Source organism: Tachypleus tridentatus, chromosome 10, assembly GCF_004210375.1.
Source record: "Tachypleus tridentatus isolate NWPU-2018 chromosome 10, ASM421037v1, whole genome shotgun sequence".
Taxonomy (NCBI): Eukaryota; Metazoa; Arthropoda; class Merostomata; order Xiphosura; family Limulidae; genus Tachypleus; species Tachypleus tridentatus.
Genome location: NC_134834.1, coordinates 174,912,776 through 174,934,350, shown reverse-complemented (window position 1 = coordinate 174,934,350; position 21,575 = coordinate 174,912,776). Strand labels below are relative to the sequence as shown.

The following is a 21,575-nucleotide window of genomic DNA, read 5'->3' as shown; positions in this document are numbered from 1 at the left end:
TTTTGTTTGTTGTATTATTGCATCATAATATGTAGTAGTGTGTGGAACATTCTAGAACTCTGCTAGGGTATAAGTCTGTGTCTAGATTGCATTATTAGGAGTTTAGCCAGAGAGATCATGTTGTTGCAATTTTTAAAGTAAGATTATCATACATTGTATTGCTATAACATAGTAGAGAAGAATAATTAATTTTATGAATTGTATTCTAAAGTAATTGAACCATTGGACTTTGATGAAAGAGAACCTTATTTAAAGCTCCAGATATGACTGTGATTACCAAAAGTTATAGTGGTGATCACAGACTGTATTGTAATAGAGAAGTAACTGAACCAGCATATGAAAATAGATAACTATTTAAAGCCCTGGATATAAATGTGATAACCAACAGTGTAATAAACATTTCTTTATACATTTGACTTGTTTTAACTCCTTTCTTACAATGACACCTTTATGCATGTCACAAAATTTTACTTGGTGAAATTTAAAGTATAATTAAGCTATTTTATAATCAATGTTTTTTCAATGAAATCAACATTAAAGTTTACATTATAGTTTATAGCTTTATATAACCTAAGTTTTAATTTTTTTATTTCAAATGAAACCTTAAAGAAAATTTTTCAAGTTTTTTTATATTCTCTCATGTTCTATAACTTTAGAAAATGTTACAAGTTTTTTTTTATTCTCTCATGTTCTATAACTTTAGAAAATGTTACATTTGTGTATTTAAATGTAATTGCTTTAAAATTAATGAATGGATTAACAAGATTTTGGAGAAATCAGATTCGTGCTATTCTTGCATATATAGAAATAATTTAGATTAACTGCTTTGTTTATTCTTTCAAGTTCTGTAAGGCACACTTGGAAAAACAAGAAATAAATTTTTCTGAACTCTTGACAGATGCCACACCCACTTTATACAAAAAGTTGCAATTTCTCAAACAATTATACTTGATTATGCCAAATGTTTGTAACCAATAGAAAGAGTGCTTTTTGAAGTATGTTTTATTAATTGTTAATTTAAAGTGACATAAAAAATTAAATAGAGAACTAGTTAAACTCATCTTAGCATTGTTGCTGCTTTGTCCTCAAAAACTTTAAAATTATTTCTCACCTACATATACATTAGTTATATATAAAATTAGATTGTATTTAGGTTTTAGTATTATATAAATTACTTAATTATATGTTATTTATGTTTTAAGATGCATGTTTGAAAGATTTAATAAGTTTTCTTTCATATAAGACTTTTGTCAGAATGATTCTTCATCCTCGTCCTCACTATTTTTGTGTTATTTCCTGCCCCACTTTCTACCCTTAAGATCCTGTTTCCTACCAGTGGCTCACAGAAGTGATTCAAGGCCTTCTCATCAAGGGTGCAATCTGACAGGTTTCTCCTGTGCTTCAGGTTCATTTTCCAAATTTTTGTTGTTTCCAAGAAGGCCAGAGATTGGCATCTTTTGATAATTCTCTCGACATGTTTCAGTTCACCATAGAATCCTATACGTATCTAGGAGCCATGGATGATGAGATTTTATGTGTCTAATTCACTGACTGACTCCTTCTGACTCCTTCACAGAATTTTCCTCGAATCTCCAATTTATCCTCAGAAAAGCTTATTGGAAGAAGTCCATAATTCATCCTGCTCAATATCTTGTTCAGCTGGGAATGTTTTTCAACTCAGTTGAGCCAAGCCTTCTCTTTGTCTGCTCTCCATGGAGTTTCTGTTCAGAGGACTGTATCAGCACCTTCTCTACCTGTGTAAGAAATTCTGTCTCTTTTCTAATCTTGGCATCACTAGAGGTTCTAATCCCTCTGGGCCAAGCCCACATGATTTCATTGAAGTGGGTACTTTAAGTTCATTGGTACCATATCAGGGATCCTATATATTTAAAGATACCCTCTACCTGCTTCCCTTCAGTCCTACCTCCTCTGGTGGTTATGTAGGGACAACAAGGAGGTATATTTCTTCTACTTGTCTTAATGCCTCATTGTCAAGATGGGTGCATGCTGCATTACATGAGAGATCTCAGAACATTGGCCTCCAGAAGAAATAGGGCTTCATATGAACCATTTGGTACTCCTTGCTGTTCCTAGACAATGCTTTATTTTCTGTCACCTCTGTGTGGCATAACAGTTATGATTAATTCTATCAACTCAATGGTTGTCTTTTATACATCATCAGTCAGGAGAGACACTCAAACATAGCCCTTATGTTTTTTGGACTCTAGACATCTTTTTCTGGGCTCACAGCCACCAGTTTCATGTTATGAATCCTGCTCTTTGATTAAGTGGTGCTTGTCCCAGTATAATGATACCCAATATTTGCTCTAGATGCTACAGCATATTTCTTCTCCCATTCTTCCAATGGAATGCAGAAGTCCTTACCACTTCTACTACATATCTTAGGTTTTATTCCAGGTGCCACAAGCCTTTATTGGATTTTTCTGTCTATTTTGCAGTTCACCTTTCTGATTGGAAACCCTCACTTTCACCACTATTCAGATGTCATTTCCTGGGTGAATGCTTTTAATCGTAGCTGGACAAATCAGCATAAGTCCTTACATGTGACTGGGATGAGAACTTCCTTCTTCCATATACTGAATGTTACATCCCAATATCTATTAGCTTTGGACTACAACTGAGCATCCACACTGAATTTCAACATTCCTGATGTGTCTGGATGTACATTTCCAGAATTTCTTCAAGTTGTTTTGGACTTGCACACATGTTGGTTTAGGTTCTTGGAACAGAAGAGAAGCTTCTGTTCCTACACTGTAGGTGAATGGTTGAGGACTGTACTCCTTCCAGGAGCCATATGAATTCCTCCCTGTTATACTGGATGTGGATTGGAGTTAACCTCTTGATTACAATCAAATACACCCTAGCCACTCTACACTCTTCCTTCTGGATTTGGCATCAATCACTTGTGCCATAACACCAGTTGACTCCACTCTGGTGAAAAAAAATATACCTGGCTAAGAAGTGGTGCAATCATGTATGGGGTTGTTTCCTCTACATAGAGGTAGAATACTCTGTGGATGCTCTTCAGACACTTTTGAAGGGTGGTCATTTAGGTAATTTTACAACAATCCCTTCATCTGCTAACTATGAGAGGAAGTACATAATTGTATTGGGTATTAATATTTCCTATACTGAAAATGTATTTCTGATAGATACTTACTTCCTCTCACCTTTTCCACCTGCTCTCCCCTCTTCTGGTGTTCATTTTGTGCCTAATCCCAAAGTGAAGATTGGATTCAACTGCACAGAGGTAGTCAGTTGTGATAGGGTATGTGGCACTTCTGGTAGTAAAGAGTTTTTGCATGCTTAAACACAACTGAACCATATGGTATACATGTGAAATTAGTTGGGGTTACAGGCTAATAACAATTGAAAATTTGTACAATAGAGGGTAGAGTGTGTGTTTTCTTACAGCAAAGCCATATCGGGCTATCTGCTGAGCCCACCAAGGGAAAAATGGAGGGTAGACAAGTAGAAAATAGTTGTAATTGTGAGTGGAAATTAGTAATCATGTAAGAAATTAGATTATCTAAATCAGTACCACAAAACCAACTAGAAGAGTCATATTATCAACTTTTACCCTTAAATGCCACCAACTTTAATAGTTTTTGGAACTTTCCATCTAGTCTATCAAATATTTTCTATTTGGGTGTCTACAGATTGAATATTGTAGGACGTTATTAATACGACTTTATGATTTGCACGATATATTTGGTCAAAATTCAATGACATTCAAAACTCACCACTCTGCAATAGTAGAGATAAGGATAAGCAGAAACACAGTATTTGGGAAATTCTGATAACATCCTGAAATCATGTGAGCAATCATTTTGTTTTAATTTCACCTGTTATTAAAGTAAATAACTTAGGTAACAATGTCAAGGAAAATCTACAACAATACTGTAGCTAGACATATAAAATATATTACAAAATGATATCTACCTGTAAGATGGATTTCAATAATATTACCAACACATTATAAGCTAGCAGACAGTTCCACCTGAAATACAGAAAGTATAAAAACAACTTTTTAAAACAAAGGTTTTTGCTCAACAGACATATAACAAATTAATATCAATCATATGCATAAGTAAAAATATGTTTGAAACACATATATTTGAATTTGATAGAGCTTTTTCATCACACTTAATATTTCTTAATTCATACAAAGACAATGGAAACCATACAATAAAACTAAAAAAAGAAGTCATAATACATTTTTTCTCCTTTTTAAACAGACTTTTCAATTTCAGAATATTCAAACTAAACAACTCACATTCTGAGGAGGGTTTTGATGGGCTTCAAGTAAAATTCATTTCCACTCCACAAAAATAAGAAACAGCCAATTACATAGCCCATGGCAAATAGACTAACTCTGCTGGTTCCTGCTAGAAACATCACTGCAAGTGTTATCCAATAAAAGGAAAAGAAAACCCATACCTTGACCATGTCCAGATAAGATCTGCAAAATTAACATTATTGAATCTACATCTTCCAAACATAATTATTAATTTTTTTTCAATTAACTAAACTTGAATGAAAATTTGTGTTATACACCAATAACTTTACAAGTAAACTCTTTTAATTTAAATTACCTTTAAAATAAAAGATCATTACCTAGTGTAAAAATGCCATTCAGAAATATATAACAAGCAAGGGAAAGTTTCAAAGAATATATTTTATTATGTTTCTTTGAATTAGGTTAAGGGCAAGTAGGAAAAAGCATTTCAGGTAAAATTTTACTGACCACATGGTATCATTTACTCAAAAGCAGAAATTTACAGGTTCTTAAATATAAGTAATGGTCATGAGTTAAGACAAAAATAAACAAACAAATAACAAAACATCCAAGTTGAAGACCTTATGGATTATATACAGTCTGCCCTAATTTTTGACCAATTGATTATTTAAGTAACAACATTGAAAATACTTCAAAACTGCAACCTTCAACTTGTCTAAGTGTGGATTTTGTGTCATTTCTGTGCAAAATACGTGTGGCCAAAATAAAAAAATTCTGATCATTTTACAAATAATGAACAAATTAAAACAAATTAATGGAAAAATTTAGCATACTAACTTTGTATAAGTGACAAAATCTGGTATTGGATTGATGATGGTTTTGAGATCCTTTAAAAACCAAATTTCAGAATTGCTCCCTCCAGTTTCCTCAGCATGTAAACTCATTTCCACAGTAAACACACGTAACTGACAGCAAGCAAACAAAAGTTGGAAAAAGTCCACTACAAAATAAATACAAGATAACACAATTTCATTTTTACTGGAATAATTCTTATATAAAGGATAACAATTTAAACAAACATAGAAATTCAATGTCTCTTTCTTTGTTTTGAATTTTGAAAACATCTACATCTGTGCTAGTCTTCCCTGATTTTACTATTTTTTTTATCAATGAATAGTGGGATTGATAATCAAATTATAATGCCTCCATGGCTGAAAGGGCGAGCATGTTTGGTGTGATGAGGATTTGAACTCATGACACCTAGATTGCAAGTCGAGCACTCTAACCACCTGGCCATGCCAAGCCTAAAATATATTGTAGTTTTGCCTAAATATGGAAGCAACTTAATATATAAATTAACAATCAACAGTAATATTTAATTTAAAGAAAGATTAAATACAGAAAAACTCTTTAAAACAAGTTAAATGATGTAATGATAAAACATTATAATAATTTAAAAATAACATATTTGAATATATTTGATTTTGTAACATAATGGTCCTATCAGATGTAATTACTCATTTTTGTATTATTTTTTAATATTTTAACTTTAGGAATGTTTTACATAAACAGTATTGATAAATGGTCACTAGTCAGGTAGATTATATAAATAAGAACTACAACAAATACACATTATTACCTTTTAACTGCTATACATACAGTAAATATTTAATTAACAATTTTCAATGATAAGTACTTTATTGAACAAAAAAAGTCTTAGTACAAATTTCCATCTGTGACATTCTCACCTAAAAAAAATTAATTGTTTGGTATTTTTCACTGGCTCCAGCTCTTAATCTGATGCCATATTTGATGATTTTATTAGGTGACAAATCAGTGGGTACATATACAAAGTCTGTTCAAAACATACGCGAACTGACGTCATAAAACAAAATGTACTTTATTTAGAAGTTACAGGTCTAGGACCCCTTCAAAGTACTCTCCTCCCCAACACACACACTTATCCCAACGGTGTTTCCACTTGTTGAAACAGTCCTGGTACACTTCTTTTGTAATGTCCTCCAGCTCCTTCGTCGCATTTGCCTTAATCTCGGGAATCGTCTGAAATCTTCTTCCTTTCAAGGGTCTTTTGAGTTTGGGGAACAAGAAAAAATCGCAAGGAGCAAAGTCAGGTGAGTAGGGGGGAGTAGGGAAGAACAGTGATCGAGTGTTTGACTAAAAACTCACGAGTTCTGAGGGCTGAATTTCGCAGCAACATGGTGCATCTTCAATTTTTCGGTCAAAATCTCATAACAAGATCCAACTGATATCCCACACTCTCTTCAGCAAGCTCCCTGACAGTCAGACGTCGATTTGCCCGCACCAGGGTGTTAATTTTGTCGACGTGTGGCTCGTCAGTTGACATGGAAGGACGTCCAGGACGCTCATCATCTTCAATGGACTGTCGACCATCCTTAAAACGTTTATGCCACTTGAAACATGCTGTACGCTTCATAGCAACATCACTGTAAGCCATGTTAAGCATAGCAAAAGTTTCAGTTGCAGATTTTCCAAGTTTAACACAAAATTTCACAGCAAGTCGTTGCTCCTTCAGGTCATTCATTCTGAAATCCGCCAAACGAAAAATTCGCATTTCACTTAAAACCTAGTAGCTAATACACAAATGAAGATATCTGCAATAGGGAAATGGCGTCGTAATCAGCTGATCTGTGTGAACCTAGCAACACCAAGCGGATTCCCCTGGAACCAACTGGAGCTGCGCAATTCAAACAGTCCGCGTATTTTTTGAACAGCCCTTGTATATCATTGGCTCTGACTCTTAATTTCTTTTCATGTACAGTAATTTTTATTCTGTGACAAATTCATGGGTTAATAATAATACTGTTGGTTCTGACCTTTAGTTTGTTTTCATGTGTAGTAATTTTAGTCTGTGACAAATTGGTGGTTTTTATTATACTATTGGCTCTGACTCTTTGTTTGTCCTCATATGTGGTAATTTTTACTCTGTGACAAGTTGGTTGTTTAATATTTTACCATTGGTTCTGACTCTTATTATTTTTGTGACAATTTTATTTTAAATTTTTTACTGAAGGGACATGTTCTCAACTTTAATTAATTGATAATATTTTTACTTTTGACTTGTCCTTCTAAGAAAATTTAAGATTGTACAACTTAAATGTTTTTCAGTAATATAAAATACTAACCAAGAATCTTGTACGAATCAGGTGGTGCTGTAAAATCAGGGAGATAAAGCCATTCTCGCAGTTCTTGACTGAAGCTAAAACTGGTACTCCAAGGATACTCTGTTCAAAGGAGTATTTTAGATTATACAGGAAACAATAATTTGTAGCATAAATGTAGCTTGCACAGCTAACTTTCAAAAAACATATTCTATTAACATACAAAAACCTTGCAAGTAATCTAGCTTTTAGTTTATTTGAAAGTCTTGCATGTAATTTAGCTTGTACAGTTATTCTTTGAAAGACTTATTTTATTGTATGTAACCTAGTTTGCATAGTTGATTTCTGAAGTACTTACAGTATTAATAGATAAAGAATTTCCAAGTTATCTAGCTTCTATAGTTAAAGTCTTTGAAAGTCTTGTAAATGACCTAGCTTTCACAGTTGATCTGAAAGATCTTAAAAGTACTTTTGCTTGCACAGTTATTATTTGAAAGAACTACTGTATCAAGAGGTAAAGTTCTTGCAAAATAAAAAAAAATACAATTCTTACTAACATCTGATTATAAGCTGTTAAGTTGCATCTAACAAGTTAAGTAGAGGTAAAGCTAATACCAAAACTGTAATGATGCATTTTAAATTGTTTAATTACTTTACAGTACAAGTTTTGCATGAAGCACAAGGAATAACATTTTACATTGAACAAAACAAGAAATTTACTTTGTCAGTAGTGACTCACTGGAAGCTGGAATATGTATAATTTGGGGAAAGATTTCAATTTAAAAAGTCATATTTTTAGGAAAAATATTTCATATAAATAAAAGTTCACACAGAAGAAAAATAATAATTATACACAGCTTATCAAACTATAATGTTGTAAATGTCTACAGAGTGAAAAATAGATTTCCAAATTTAAATCTTTTAAGTAACTTTTCTATAAAATAGTTTTAAAGATTTCTAATCTTATTACTTACCTGTACACAATCCAGGGGTATTCCTACACACTTAATGTACTGTATTGGCAATATAATACATTGGTAGCAGATGTAAAAGGGCCAGACTCGACTAATCACTCTCCTCCTTAACAAAAAAAGGCCACAGAGCCATAGAGCTGATACCACAGCGTACACATCCAGCCGTACAGCAATACAAACAACGATAGCCACTAAACAAAACTAAACACAAAAAGAAGATGTGCTTCAGTGATAAATAAATTACAGCTGAAATTTTACACAAGAAATAAACTCATGGAGTTTTCAGAACTGCATTTCACAAAATCTGAAATAAAATCACTATTTCAATGTCTTCAAAACACTTACTATATATACAAAGTCTGCCCGCATGTTATGGGTATTTGGGTTATGGAAAAAACATATGGCCTGAGTGTACTAAAGATTTTACAGGGTTTCCCCAAGCAGAAAGTGCTAAGAGAGTTCACCAAGATATGAGGAACTTGCAAGACAGGCTGGTTTTGAAGATATCATCAATGATGACCTATTTGAGTTATTGAAGTCACAAATATGTTGAATGAGGAGCTGATGATGTTGGAACAAAACTCAGCTGCAGATGAGGAGGTTGTTATTGAAATACCACCCTTGCAATTTCAGCTGACTACCAGCCATATACTCTAATCATTTGCCATCATAGAAGAAGTGGTGGAAATTCTTAGTGTTAATGGTCTTAGCCATGAATCCAGCCTAAAAGTTACAAGAGGACAACACAAAGTAGGGCACTGCTACAAGGAAAGGATGCAGCAGAAACAGCAAGCAACATTTCATGCATTCTTTGTCAAAATTATGATGATTTACAGGGAGAGACACACAACAGTATGAGTATTGAATCTCCCTCTTCCTTCCCATATAAAATTTAATTAAACTTTCCCAGATACATTTAATATTTGTTTAAAAATGTTTTCTTAGATTAATGTGTGTGATTTTATTACTTTTGCACACCAGAAAATTTCCTTAAGAATGAACTACACTAATAACATGGGAGTGAATGGGAAAATAAAGTTCAAGTTACAGAACTTTGTATAATAAAAGCTTTTTTAAAAACACGTCACTTCCACAACTTAATTAATAATAAAAGGATTACAATTTCTGTGTTAATAAATTTTGTGACACTTAGCTAATGATAGAGGGATTACTGCTTCTGTATTAATGAACATTATGAGACTTATGACAGAAAGGCTTCATTTGCTTAGTTAACAAATTTTGCAAGACTCAAAAAGTAGTGCAGCAATTACAATACTGCAGTTAATGAACTTTGTTAGACTCAATTAGTTCTTGATAAACTGCTTCCTATATTAACAATGATCATAAGGCTGAACTACATAAATTATAATGAACAACTACTGTGTATAACACAAAACTGTTTCACCTCAATTCCAAACTTATAGAAAATGTAGTTGGAAAGAAACTTTATGCACTCCAATAATCCTTCATCTGCTTGAACACGTGTAACTCCTGGAAACATCACTTTTTCTTGAGGTTCATCTTCATTTCTGTGGTAGCGATGTAATTTCTGACGAATCTTTACCACAGCTTGGAGGCTCAAAACGAAAATCACACCTATGTAACCCTATAATACAAGAAAAACTACACAACTATAGACACTATTGCAAGCTGTTTTTTATTGGACAATACTTTATTCTTCAAATGCAGAAGTATAGCAGTTTTAAGTTGATCAGAAATATTTCACATGTATTTTAACTGATTCTAATAAATCAAACTGCCACTATTTGTACATATACTGTAGAGGGTAACATTATAAACTTATAACAATAATATTTAAAACAAATTAAAATCATTACCCTTTCTGAATTCTGTAAACTTATAACTAAAGATTGGAGCAAGTTTAATTAATATAAAAAATAGCAATAACCTATAATTGGGCCAAAAGTATACACGTCTTGTTTTTTTTTTTCATGTCTTTGATTCTTTTAAAGGTAATAATGCAAAGTCACAGTTCTTGATTTTTTAAAGCTAATATTCTTTACACAACAGGTTACAGTTACCACTGAATTGTCTTATATATTATGTTACAGACTCAAGTCAAAATGTTTTAGCAATTTCTATTGTCAGATGGATTGTTTTGGATAATTTGGTAAAAGTAAAAATCAAAGTCCAGTCCACTCAACAACAACAAAAAAAAACTTATTTTAATTTTCAACTTCAAGTTCTAAAAGTCAGCTATACTGATGTTCACTGATAGGTATAGACTTACAGTAGAGGATAAAGAATTATTATAATTTACTTTCTAATTTGCTTGCCCTGTTAAAAACATAATATTTCTCAAAGTATGTGTGAAACACATGAACTCAACACTGAATTATTGACAAACAAATTAAATCAAATCTCTCACTATAATACCTTCAGATGCAACATAACTCACTAACAGACTTACAAGTCTGCCCTTGCTTAACTTCATTTTATACTAGTCAAACTGTTTTCTAAACTTTCAAGAAGGTTCTACTCACTAGGCCATGTCTTTCATGAGACATAAAATCAGTTTTTGATTAAATTATTAAGTTTCAAAAACATTACCCCTTCAAAGCATTTACAAAAAGCTATAACTGAAATATTTAGAATGAAAAATTTTATTTTTATGTACACAGAAATTTGAGGACGTTATAATAAAATGATCTCAAAGCTTCACCATCTTGTTACAGTCCATGCTAATGGTACTGAATATTTACTTTCATGCTAGAAATGCAATAGATAAGACTCAGTGTAGGAGATAAGCATTCACAGTTTGTTAGGTGCGCTGGGTGAGTAGGTTTTATTTGAGAACTTGGGACTGGTATGTACTTTAAAAGAAGCTAGTATTCAATATGTGCAAATTGTAAGTATAATTTGTAGGTTGGAAAGAAATTGAAGTCTAAACTTTTCTTTACCTACTGATTCTACTAGAATTAGAATAGACTGTGGGGAAAAGCAGCAACATTTCAAGAGAGGTTTAAACTTCTGAATTCAAGGAATATATCTGCTAATAATGACTTTCATACAGTTAGAAATAATACTGTTTGTTTTGGGTTTCATGCAGAGTTATACAATGACTATTTACACTAACCTTCTCTAATTTAAAAATGCAAAACGAGAGGAAAGGCAGTTACTTATCACCACACACCTACCAATGAATAGTGGGATTGAGAGTCACATTATAATGCTCTCATGACTGAAAGAATGAACATGTTTGTTAGGACAGGGATTTGAACCTGAAACCCTCAGATTGTGAGTTGAGCATCCTCACCACTTGACCATGCCAGGCCCAAAAAGAGTAGTATTAATTCAAAAAGTAGTGGATTTAATTGTAATGAGCCTATTGTATTGAGTAACAAATTTCAGCCATTGGCTTTTGTAGATCAGTAACTGTTGGTGTAAAGGAAAACAAGAAAGATATGAATGAGACATTTAAGAGATGCAATGGTTACAGGTGATTCATTGAGAAGAAATGTGGATAGAATAGTCTGTAGAGTAAAGAGGAAAAAAAGAATTATATTGTGCTATCCTAGGACAAAGATGGAGGATATAACTGAAAGAGCAAGTGATATAATAAAGAGAACTAGCAATGATGCAGATTTTGTTGTTCTTATGATGTTATGAGAAAGGTAGGTCAGAATACCTGGTTAATAAGTATAAGGGGATGATAAAGGCAGTTAAATAAAGATGGCATAACTTAATTGTGTCAGAGAATCTGCCTGGAACAATGCTAGTTTGGATTTATTACTCACTTCTAATACATAAATTGTTGAGTGTGGAAACTGGGGAACATCTGAGTGCAAGTGGCTGTTGTTCTATTAGGATCAATGCTTTGCTGCATATGGAGATAACAAATAATGATATTTTTGTTTACAAATTTAAAACATAAATCTTAAAAAGATTCAACAAGAATTATTATTTGCAAATTGGACAGCTGAATTATTCAGTGACACTGATCAAATCTAAAATATTTTAAGGGTACATTTTTAAATATTCAAGATAAACATATTTTTTATAGAAAGGAAAAGGTGACTGGAAGTATAAAACCTGATTAGCTCACACAAGGTATATGAGAGAGAATTAAGGAAAAAGCATTAAAAATTTAATAAATTTCAATTGACTGGTATGACAGGAGATCTAAAATATTACATGATCAAGAAAGCTGGTCAAACAGGAAACTAGAACATCAAAAAATGACAAAAGATTGGCAGAAGATCTGAAAAAAAAAGAAATTCACAACAAGAATTTCTTCAAATACATCAACAGCAAACAAAATGTTAGAATAGAAATAGAGCCCTTGAAGAATGATAAAGAAAGGCTTGTATTTACTTATTATAAGATGGGTGACTTATTAGATGTTATGTTTGTAAATAACTGAGAATATTTCAGATAGATACCTACCTCTACTCACACAAAAGCTTTTCTCCTCTTCATATGCCCTCTAATGCATTAAAAAATGTTATTTTCCTTTGAGTCACTAGCAAAATACCTCTTCTATTCAAGCTGTTCATTTAGCATGTATAGTATATGCAACATCCTCCACCAATAGGAGCCCAACACACTCCTGTAACAGCTGGCTGTATTACATTTTGTATACCTTAATTTTGATATTAAACACATCATAAAATACAAAAACACTAGAAGTAGAGAGGAATGGTGAGAAGTGTATGAAAGGAGGTATACAATCTATCAGAAATCTATTTTTAGTGTAGAAAAACGATATCTTCCAAAACAATATATACCTCAAAATCTTACACTGAGAAAGTGGAGGGACTGGTGTGACACAGAAATAAGAGACTTCCTATGGAAAGAATCTACAGGGAATCAAACAGCTATATTCAGTAATTGAATAAAAGCACAGATGAAGTAAACTGCATCATTTCTGGAACAGGTATGCCCTTCCCCTGGAAGTGAAGTATTGTGAAACAGGAGGCACTGAGAACCAATTCAATAATTAAAGCATCAGAAACAATGGAGCAACATTCTTCCCAACCACAACCAGAGAGACAAGGTTCCATATCCAATCCTTGGTATTACAAGGTAGGGACAGTGCCAAAAGATCAGTTGAGTATATACAATATAATATGGCCAGGATGAGTGGACTGTGAAAAACAGATATATATTAACTCCAACCACATGTAAACAGAGTGCTGTACTGCAAGCAACCAGAAATGCAATTAGGAAGTAAGCAAATGGCAATCACTGGCCAAATTTCCAGATCATCTGTAGGAGACTAAAAATGATACCAAACTGAGCCTTGGATTATGGGTCAGTGTGTTAATTTCAACTGTAATTCCTCCTGATGCTGGTATTATGAGTAGGAAAGGAATAAGAAACACTCAACTGTAAGAGAAGGGAAAAAAACATCTTCACCCAGAATTAAAAGCAGGATGTGTAACATCTCAACCATATGGAAAGCTTCTTCATACTAGTTAAAAGGAAGCCCAACCCATAGTCATGGGCTAAGGACACAGAGACCAGAAAGACAGCAGGATGTTATCCAGATGAATGACAAATGCATCCATGTGCTGAGTGCCTAGATGACAGCATAACCACTTGAAAATTGGAGGATGTGGAACATCTCAACTGCACAGAAGGACCCTCCATTCTAGAAAAACAAACAACAAAAAACCCAAAGTCATAGGAGAAAGATCCAGAAACCAGATAGACAGGAGGATGTCATCCAGATGTGTGGCAAATGTATCCATGTGCTGAATGCCCAGATAACAGCATAACTACATTAAAACTGGAGAATGAAGAAACCTTTCCATGAAAATGACCCTGTGCACATGGTAAAACCAACCTGCAACTACATTCAAAGCACTGATAACAATGCAAGCCAAGAGCAGTATCCTTCTTATGCAGGCCCAAAAGTTATAAAAACAAAGGAACCAGAATGTACACCCACTTGCAGAAGTGTGAGACTTCTTGTAATTCAGTGAAAAACACTGAAACTACCTGCTTTCACTACAGATGGAAGATAAAAGATGGAGCTCTAGGAACAATGAAGTGCAACAAAACTGAGAAAAGAAACATGAATATACACCAAAGATTAGTATCTGCAAATATTCACAGCACATACTCCAACATACAAGAGAAGATTCAATGAAAGACAAAAGACCTGAAAAGGAGGTAGAAGATGAATACTCACCACATGATAACTGCTGTCCAACCACCAAACAACACTGGACCAATGTAAAGAGTGAATTACAACTAGATGAACCAAGGAATCTGAGTAGAAGTGCCATCACTTGAGGAATACCCACTAAAGATAATGAGCAAGGGTCATGGATTGATTGAGAGCAACCAATGAGGCACAAATCCCCAAAAGAGACCGAACTTTTCAAGGTAGCCAGGAAAGAGACTTGAAGACTAAATACTCCATATCCTGGATACTGATTGGAAAATGAAATGACTAACTAATGTTAAGAATGGAATAAAATACCCAAGTTCTTCTGTTGAAGAACAAAGCCATTCAATATGTCTCCTCCAGAAGCAAACTGATGTGGACTAAAGACAAGAAGAAGCCAGAAACTAATCATTCTTAGAAAGATGGTAGACGTCCAGCAAAGTTTTATGACTATTCATGAAAAAACAAAAAGGATCCATGGGAATCCCAAACATAAAAATATCCCTCCCTCCATGTGCAACAGAAAGAAGACAGGAAGAAATGCAATTACTATGTTAAATGAAAACTCCAACAACAACATGTGAAAATCCAAGCAGGATCCCATAAAGGAAGGAAAGGAATGTTAAACAATAATTAAGGAGATAGTCACTGGTAGTGAATAGATCCAAACTCAGAAAAACCCATATAATCCAAGGAACAGAAAAGGAGATATTCCAAAAGTCAACAAAAGAAGGAAACCCACTCTCGGGATTTGATCCCACCATGCAATGAATCATACTTCAGTCAATGTCCAAGACAGGCATGAGAGAAACAGGAAAAAAATGAGAATTTCGAGATAAAAAACAAAAAGGAACTAAGCAAGATAGCCACCTTCATACAGGACCTAAAAGAAGTAAAACAGGTCCCAAAACTGTATTATGCAAAAACAGAGACACACTGAATTCCTAAAGGAAAGATGTAGGGAGACAAACCATTACAAGTAGCATGTCTCCTCCCAACAAAACCTGATACCAAACAAGCCAGAGAAGTAGAAAAAGGCTGACAAGGACGGCCATACCTTGAAAGGTGAAAGCATGTTGATAGAAATTCAGAGAGGGGACAAGACACATGAACCCCCAAACTCAAGTGAGATAAAAGGAACCAAGGAAAACAATAGTAACATTAGAATATAAAACACTATTGTGTTCTTGAATATGTCACAAAGAACTAGAAGGGAGTAGGAAAACAAAATAATAATACATGCATTAACTAACTTCTAGTAAGTAAAAATTAACTAAAACTGATGAAACCAGAAATTTAGATCATGTGGAGAAAAATTCAGGAATTGGAGCCAAAGAAAAGCTCAACTTTACACAATGTAAATAAACAAATATGTGAGTGATGTATCAAAGAAAATAAAATATATGTCTGACAATTATTACAAAGAGGATTATAAGTCATATATTCAACAGTAATTAAAGAATGAAGGATTACAAAATAACCATATATTACTACTATAAGTAAATTACTCCTTATTTATTTAGTTATTGTATAATATTTCCCCAAGAGTTGAAAAGGATTTTAAAGATTCAATATGCATGTCACTTGCTAATATTTTTTGTAAATCCTTAGTTGGGCAGGTACTAGAGAAATAAATGTTTGCTAATATAACACTTCTTTACAAAGGAAGTAATGAAAATTGTTAAAGTAAATATAAGTTATGAAAAAAATTTGGAAAACCTGATAAAAGATGCTTTACAATGTCATTTAACAAACTTTAAAATCTTATTGGATAGCCAATATAGATTCACTAAGGAAAAATATTGCCTTACAAATCTTTTAACATTGTTTGAACATGGTACTGCTCATGTAGATGAGAGTAAGGGTGTAGATTTGGTTTATCTGGATTTTCAGAATGTATTTACAAGGTTCCATATAAAAGGCTTGTAAACATATCTCTATAGGTGTGGGAGATAAGTTAGCAAATTGGATAGAAGTGTCACTGAATGGAAGAAAGCAGAGATTTGTTACAAATGGAATTCAGTCAAACTGGATTAATGTCACATGTGAGGTACTTCAGGACTCAGTCTCTTTTTGATTTGTATCAATAACATAGATGAAGGAATGGTCAACAAATTACTTAAATTTCACTGATGATATTAAGATATTAATGTGTTGTTGACTGTGAAAAGGATGCTGCTGATTAACAAATGGATTTAGATAATTTATTAAGTTGTGCAAATAAATAACACATGGGTTTTAATTATGATAAATGCAAGATAATGCATGTTGGTTATCATAATTTGAATTATAAATATAATTTGGATGGGAATAACTTTAACAGTGTTATGAAGGAAAGGGGCTTTGATAGAATGGTTGATCAGTCTCTAAAGCCATCCAAGATGTGTGCTGTTACTAGTGGTAGAGCAAATACAATTTTAGGTTTTATCTTCAGAAATACTGAATACAAATCTAAAACAGTTTATACTTTCATTGTATATGTTACTGATTACGCTACATTTAAAGCACTGTGTTCTGTCAAATGCTCTTTATCTTAAAAAAGAACATTGAATTGTTTGAAAGGGTTCAAAGGAGGGTTACTAGAATGGTGCCTTGGATTGAGGAGTTGTCATATGAGGAAAGATTAAAATTTTTGAAATTGTTTTCTCATGAAAACAGAAGAGTAAGTGGGAATCTGATAGAGATATTTAAGATTATACAGAAAATTGGTGGTGCTGATGCATAATATTTTGTTTCATACTTAACGACAAGAATAGTAAGACACAAATATAAATTTGAGCAGGCTAGGAATAATCTTCAGCTAAGCTACTTTTAGCTTTTTGACAGGGTGAATGATCTCTGTAATGGGTTTCTTCAGTTGTGGTGGGAGAAAATTTAAGTGAGTTTGTTTGTTTATAATTAATACAAAGCTACACAATGGGCTATCTGTGCTTTTTCCACCATGGGTATCAACATCCAGATTCTCATGGTGTGAATCCACAGACATATCACTGTGCCACTGGGGGACAAATTTGAGTTTAAGATTTTTATTTACATTTTAAATTAATTTATTTATAGTTTTGGTTTAGCTCAAAGGATGAGCCAACCTAGATGGGCCAATAAGTCACTTAACATTTTGTTATGTTATGTGGCTATATCTGGTCATGCTTTATCTGACAACTGTGTATCCTGATAGTAATTTTGCAATGTAGTTCTAACTGCAAAAGTTTCCATTATAAGGCTGTCAGTCCACTAATCCATCTAGTGTATGAAGAAAATTGTATTTGGCTGTTTATTTCAATGGTCAGATCCACAAAAACCTACAGTCACTGCATCAAATGATTTTTACTGATATTTATTTCCATAGAACAGAAAGGATACTATTTTGTCCTTTAGGTGTTTAAGGTATGTATGTGAGGGTTGAATGGGAGGTATGAAAAAAAGCCTTAACTAGATGAACCCATACCATGTTGGCCTTGTTCCCATACAAAACTGGTATTTTTGTGTGGTACATAACATTGGTCTGATGGTAAGCTGAGTTTATTTTGACCTCTGAATTATTATCGCTGCTGGATACAGCAAAAGAAAAAAAGTACACAAAATGTTGCAAAATATTTTCACATACTGACCAGTAACAAATGGCATGAGAGTTGTTGTAGTTATCAAAGTATGAATATTGTTTCATGGAATGTCAACATGTTCTATCATTTTTGTCCAGCTACGTACAGTTCATCAGTTTCCTAAAGTCAGTTTTCCTTTCTTTGACATGTTGTTAAAGTAACTTGTGTATACATAACATTTTTCACTTTTCCATATGTATATACTTTTTTATTATGTTGCATACCATTGCCTAAAGCATTTTGATGGCTTTAACCACTAACTGTGTAAAAGAATTCTCACCTGTTACTAGATGTTTCACTTTGCTTACAGTGAATTGTTTAAAGTTTTTCTAGATGGTCCTGGTTACACAAGTTCATTCATATTCCTTTGTTTTCCAATGGTGTTAAGTACAGGGATATCCTTGCCTTGGAAATTTTAAATCTCTGATCTAAATACATATTTATTATCTGAGAATATGAATATTTTGTTTAAGAAAATGCTATTACACATCTTTCCCAATAGCACTCAAGTTTCAGTGACATTACACTAAATACCAAACCAAACAATGTCCAAATGTAATTCTGATACATTCCATTTCATTGCAACTTTATTTTGGCTGTGGTTGAATATTCAAAATATTTTAATGTAATATAATTAACATTTTGTAATTTAATATCACACAAGCAACAGTCTAAACATTGAAAGAAAGTGGCAATTATAGAAGGAATTTCTAAGGTATTGCATGTATGCTGAATGTTTTCCTAGCTAAATCTACTTTTATTACTTTACTTTTCCTGACATAGGTACAATGTTCCCTGCTGGGACAATGGTGAGTCTTTGGGTTTACAACATTAAAATCAGGGGTTTGATTCCCCTCAGTGAACACAGCATATAGCCCAATGTTACAAAGCTATAAAAAAAACATAGCCTATAAAATATTGCAATGAAAAATGAGCAAATATTTTGACATATAAACTTTGAAAATCTTGGAGTTATGGGCACCTATTTATTTTCACTTGAAGGGAGTACAATTAATTGCAACTGTGGAATGACAATCATGATAAGTGCATCTATTGGGAAGCCTTTTCTAAAATGTTTTTGAAAATGATAAACAGAAATTATCTTGCATGTCAGCTAAAGAAGCCAATATACACCATTCTTCGTGCAACAAGCTGCATTTGTTATAGATACATTTAAAAATAAACCTATTAACCCTAAATTTAACCCCTCCTGCCTTTGCAGTAACTTTTATATTGGGGGTATAAATATTCATATTTTCCATCTGCATAGATATCTGTAAATCTGTGTTGTTTGTACAAAATGTTTGTTACTTATTTATACTTGAGACATTGTAAAATAATAGATTTTTTAAAAGTTGGTGGAGTCGAACACTATAAAATTAACTGGATATATTTTTTGTTTTACAGCTTTCATGATTCTAAAGTTAACATAATTATAAAAATATTATCTGAAAGCTATAATCCCTTGCAATCTACTTGCTCTATCACACCCTTTGTTGCTTAAAAGGAATGTAAATTTTCATACTTTTAGCTATTAACTTTGAAGAGTCTTCCTTGACCTTCAAGAAATCTAACTGTATAATGGTTTTGCATTTTCATATGCTATTTAAAGTTGATAATTTATTTCACTAATGTTTGTTTTATTGAAGTAATTACTCCTGCAATTGTTTTCTCCTTAAAAAACATCATACTGGTAATTTTAAACAATGGAAAGGAGTATTTCTTCACCCAGCCTGAGCTTAGAGATTAGGAGGAATACTTAGATAACATTGTTTTATAACTGTAACATAGAAATGCATTAATCTGTAACATAAAGCTATAATGTTTTCAATGACAATCAATATATTTCAAGAATAATTAACCTGACTTTTACAATGCAGTATTGTTATGCATTTCAAGAACTAGATGACTTAATTGTTTACCTATAAGCATCAATTAGTGATAAATATACAGTAATAAATATACAGTAAACTAACTGATTTACTGAAATGATGGTTAGATCTACTAAGCAAAATTTTGTTTCCAAGTATTAATATTTTCAATTCTTTCAATGACCAATTAATTGAAATTACAATGAAATTGACTGCCATAAACACACTAATGAACTAATCAAAATTAGTGTTTCCAGTTATTACTGTTTTCATTATTGTATCTATCCAAGTAACAGAAATATTGCTGCTATGTTTATATGATATTAATGGAGTATCTGTGCTCTGCCCAGTTGTAACCTTGTTAATTATAGTGTTTTAAACTGTTGATTAGAAGGAAGATAACTGGCTGGCAGAACATTCTGTCAATCTTTTTTTCTTTGTTTGTATGTATCAAGGTTTGAAGAGCACTGTACTAACTGATTAACTGAATACACTTGATTACATAAGTCAGAAATTAATTGATTAGTAAGTACTACCAACTGCCTAACTCTTCTAAAACTATCATTTCTGAGAACAAAGAACATCACATTATTAAACTGTTTCTTTTAATACAGTAATCTGATAGAAATTGTCCCTTATAAAGCAAAGAATGAATTGCTATACAAAAGGAAACATAAAATTAGTCTGCTCTAATTTTCTACCAGTAATAGCAATGAGATAATCTGAAGTGTGAATAACTAAGTTACAGTTGATAAAGTAGAAATGAAATACTACTTACTTTGCAATAAACAAGTAAACTACTTGTTTTCCTGAGACCAATCCAAACTCTATTGTCGATAGTTTCACTGAATGGAGAAGGAAATTCACTAGAATTTTGACCATAATCATTCACAACCTGAAATTATTAATTATTTAGGTTGCTTAGATCACTTTTATATGAGCCAATCCAGTATAAACAAAAATAATGAATTATACATCATGAAAATTAAATTATAAACGTTTACTTCAAATAGAAGTCCCTAAAAAAATAATAACAATAAAAATACCTCAAACTGAATTTGTTTTTAACATTCATTAAATATTAGAAACTGTACAAAATGATCAAAGGTTTAAACATCAGTTTAAATAATATTCTGGTTAATTGTAAGGGTATTTCAACAAGTCATTCGTACTCAGTAAATTACTTTATAAAAATTGTTTCTTAGGTGTTTGTTTTAAAAAACTTAGTTCCACACACACACACACACAAACACACAAACTGATCACCTAAAAACTGAGGTGATAGTTAGCTTATTTACAATATCCTTAAAAGATATTTGGAATGCAAAATAAATTACCATTTGTAATATTGTTGAGGTAATTAGCAAGATATATTCAGTAAAGACTCTCATTAACAGTACATCTTAAACAAAATAATTAACAAACATAATTCCATCTAGTCTCTCAAAAAATACAATAAGCAATACACTTATGCATTTAATATTGAATGTTTTGCTCAAATTAACAAATAAACAAAAAACACAAGAACTCTGTAACTTGCATAAGCTTGGACCCTAACTAATACAAATAACATTTTACAACTTAGAACAATAAT

At 32.5% G+C, this 21,575-nt stretch overlaps 1 protein-coding gene across 1 annotated transcript in view; it reads right to left on the bottom strand.

Moving 5' to 3' along the window:
- Window positions 1-21,575, bottom strand: part of LOC143230968 (piezo-type mechanosensitive ion channel component 2-like) — a 211,535-nt gene that overhangs the window by 78,204 nt on the left and 111,756 nt on the right. The window contains 8 exon segments of the mRNA XM_076465323.1: window positions 3,964-4,021; window positions 4,298-4,483; window positions 5,099-5,230; window positions 5,233-5,261; window positions 7,426-7,524; window positions 8,376-8,576; window positions 9,781-9,981; window positions 20,760-20,876. Of these exon segments, the coding sequence (XP_076321438.1) occupies window positions 3,964-4,021; window positions 4,298-4,483; window positions 5,099-5,230; window positions 5,233-5,261; window positions 7,426-7,524; window positions 8,376-8,576; window positions 9,781-9,981; window positions 20,760-20,876 (1,023 nt within the window).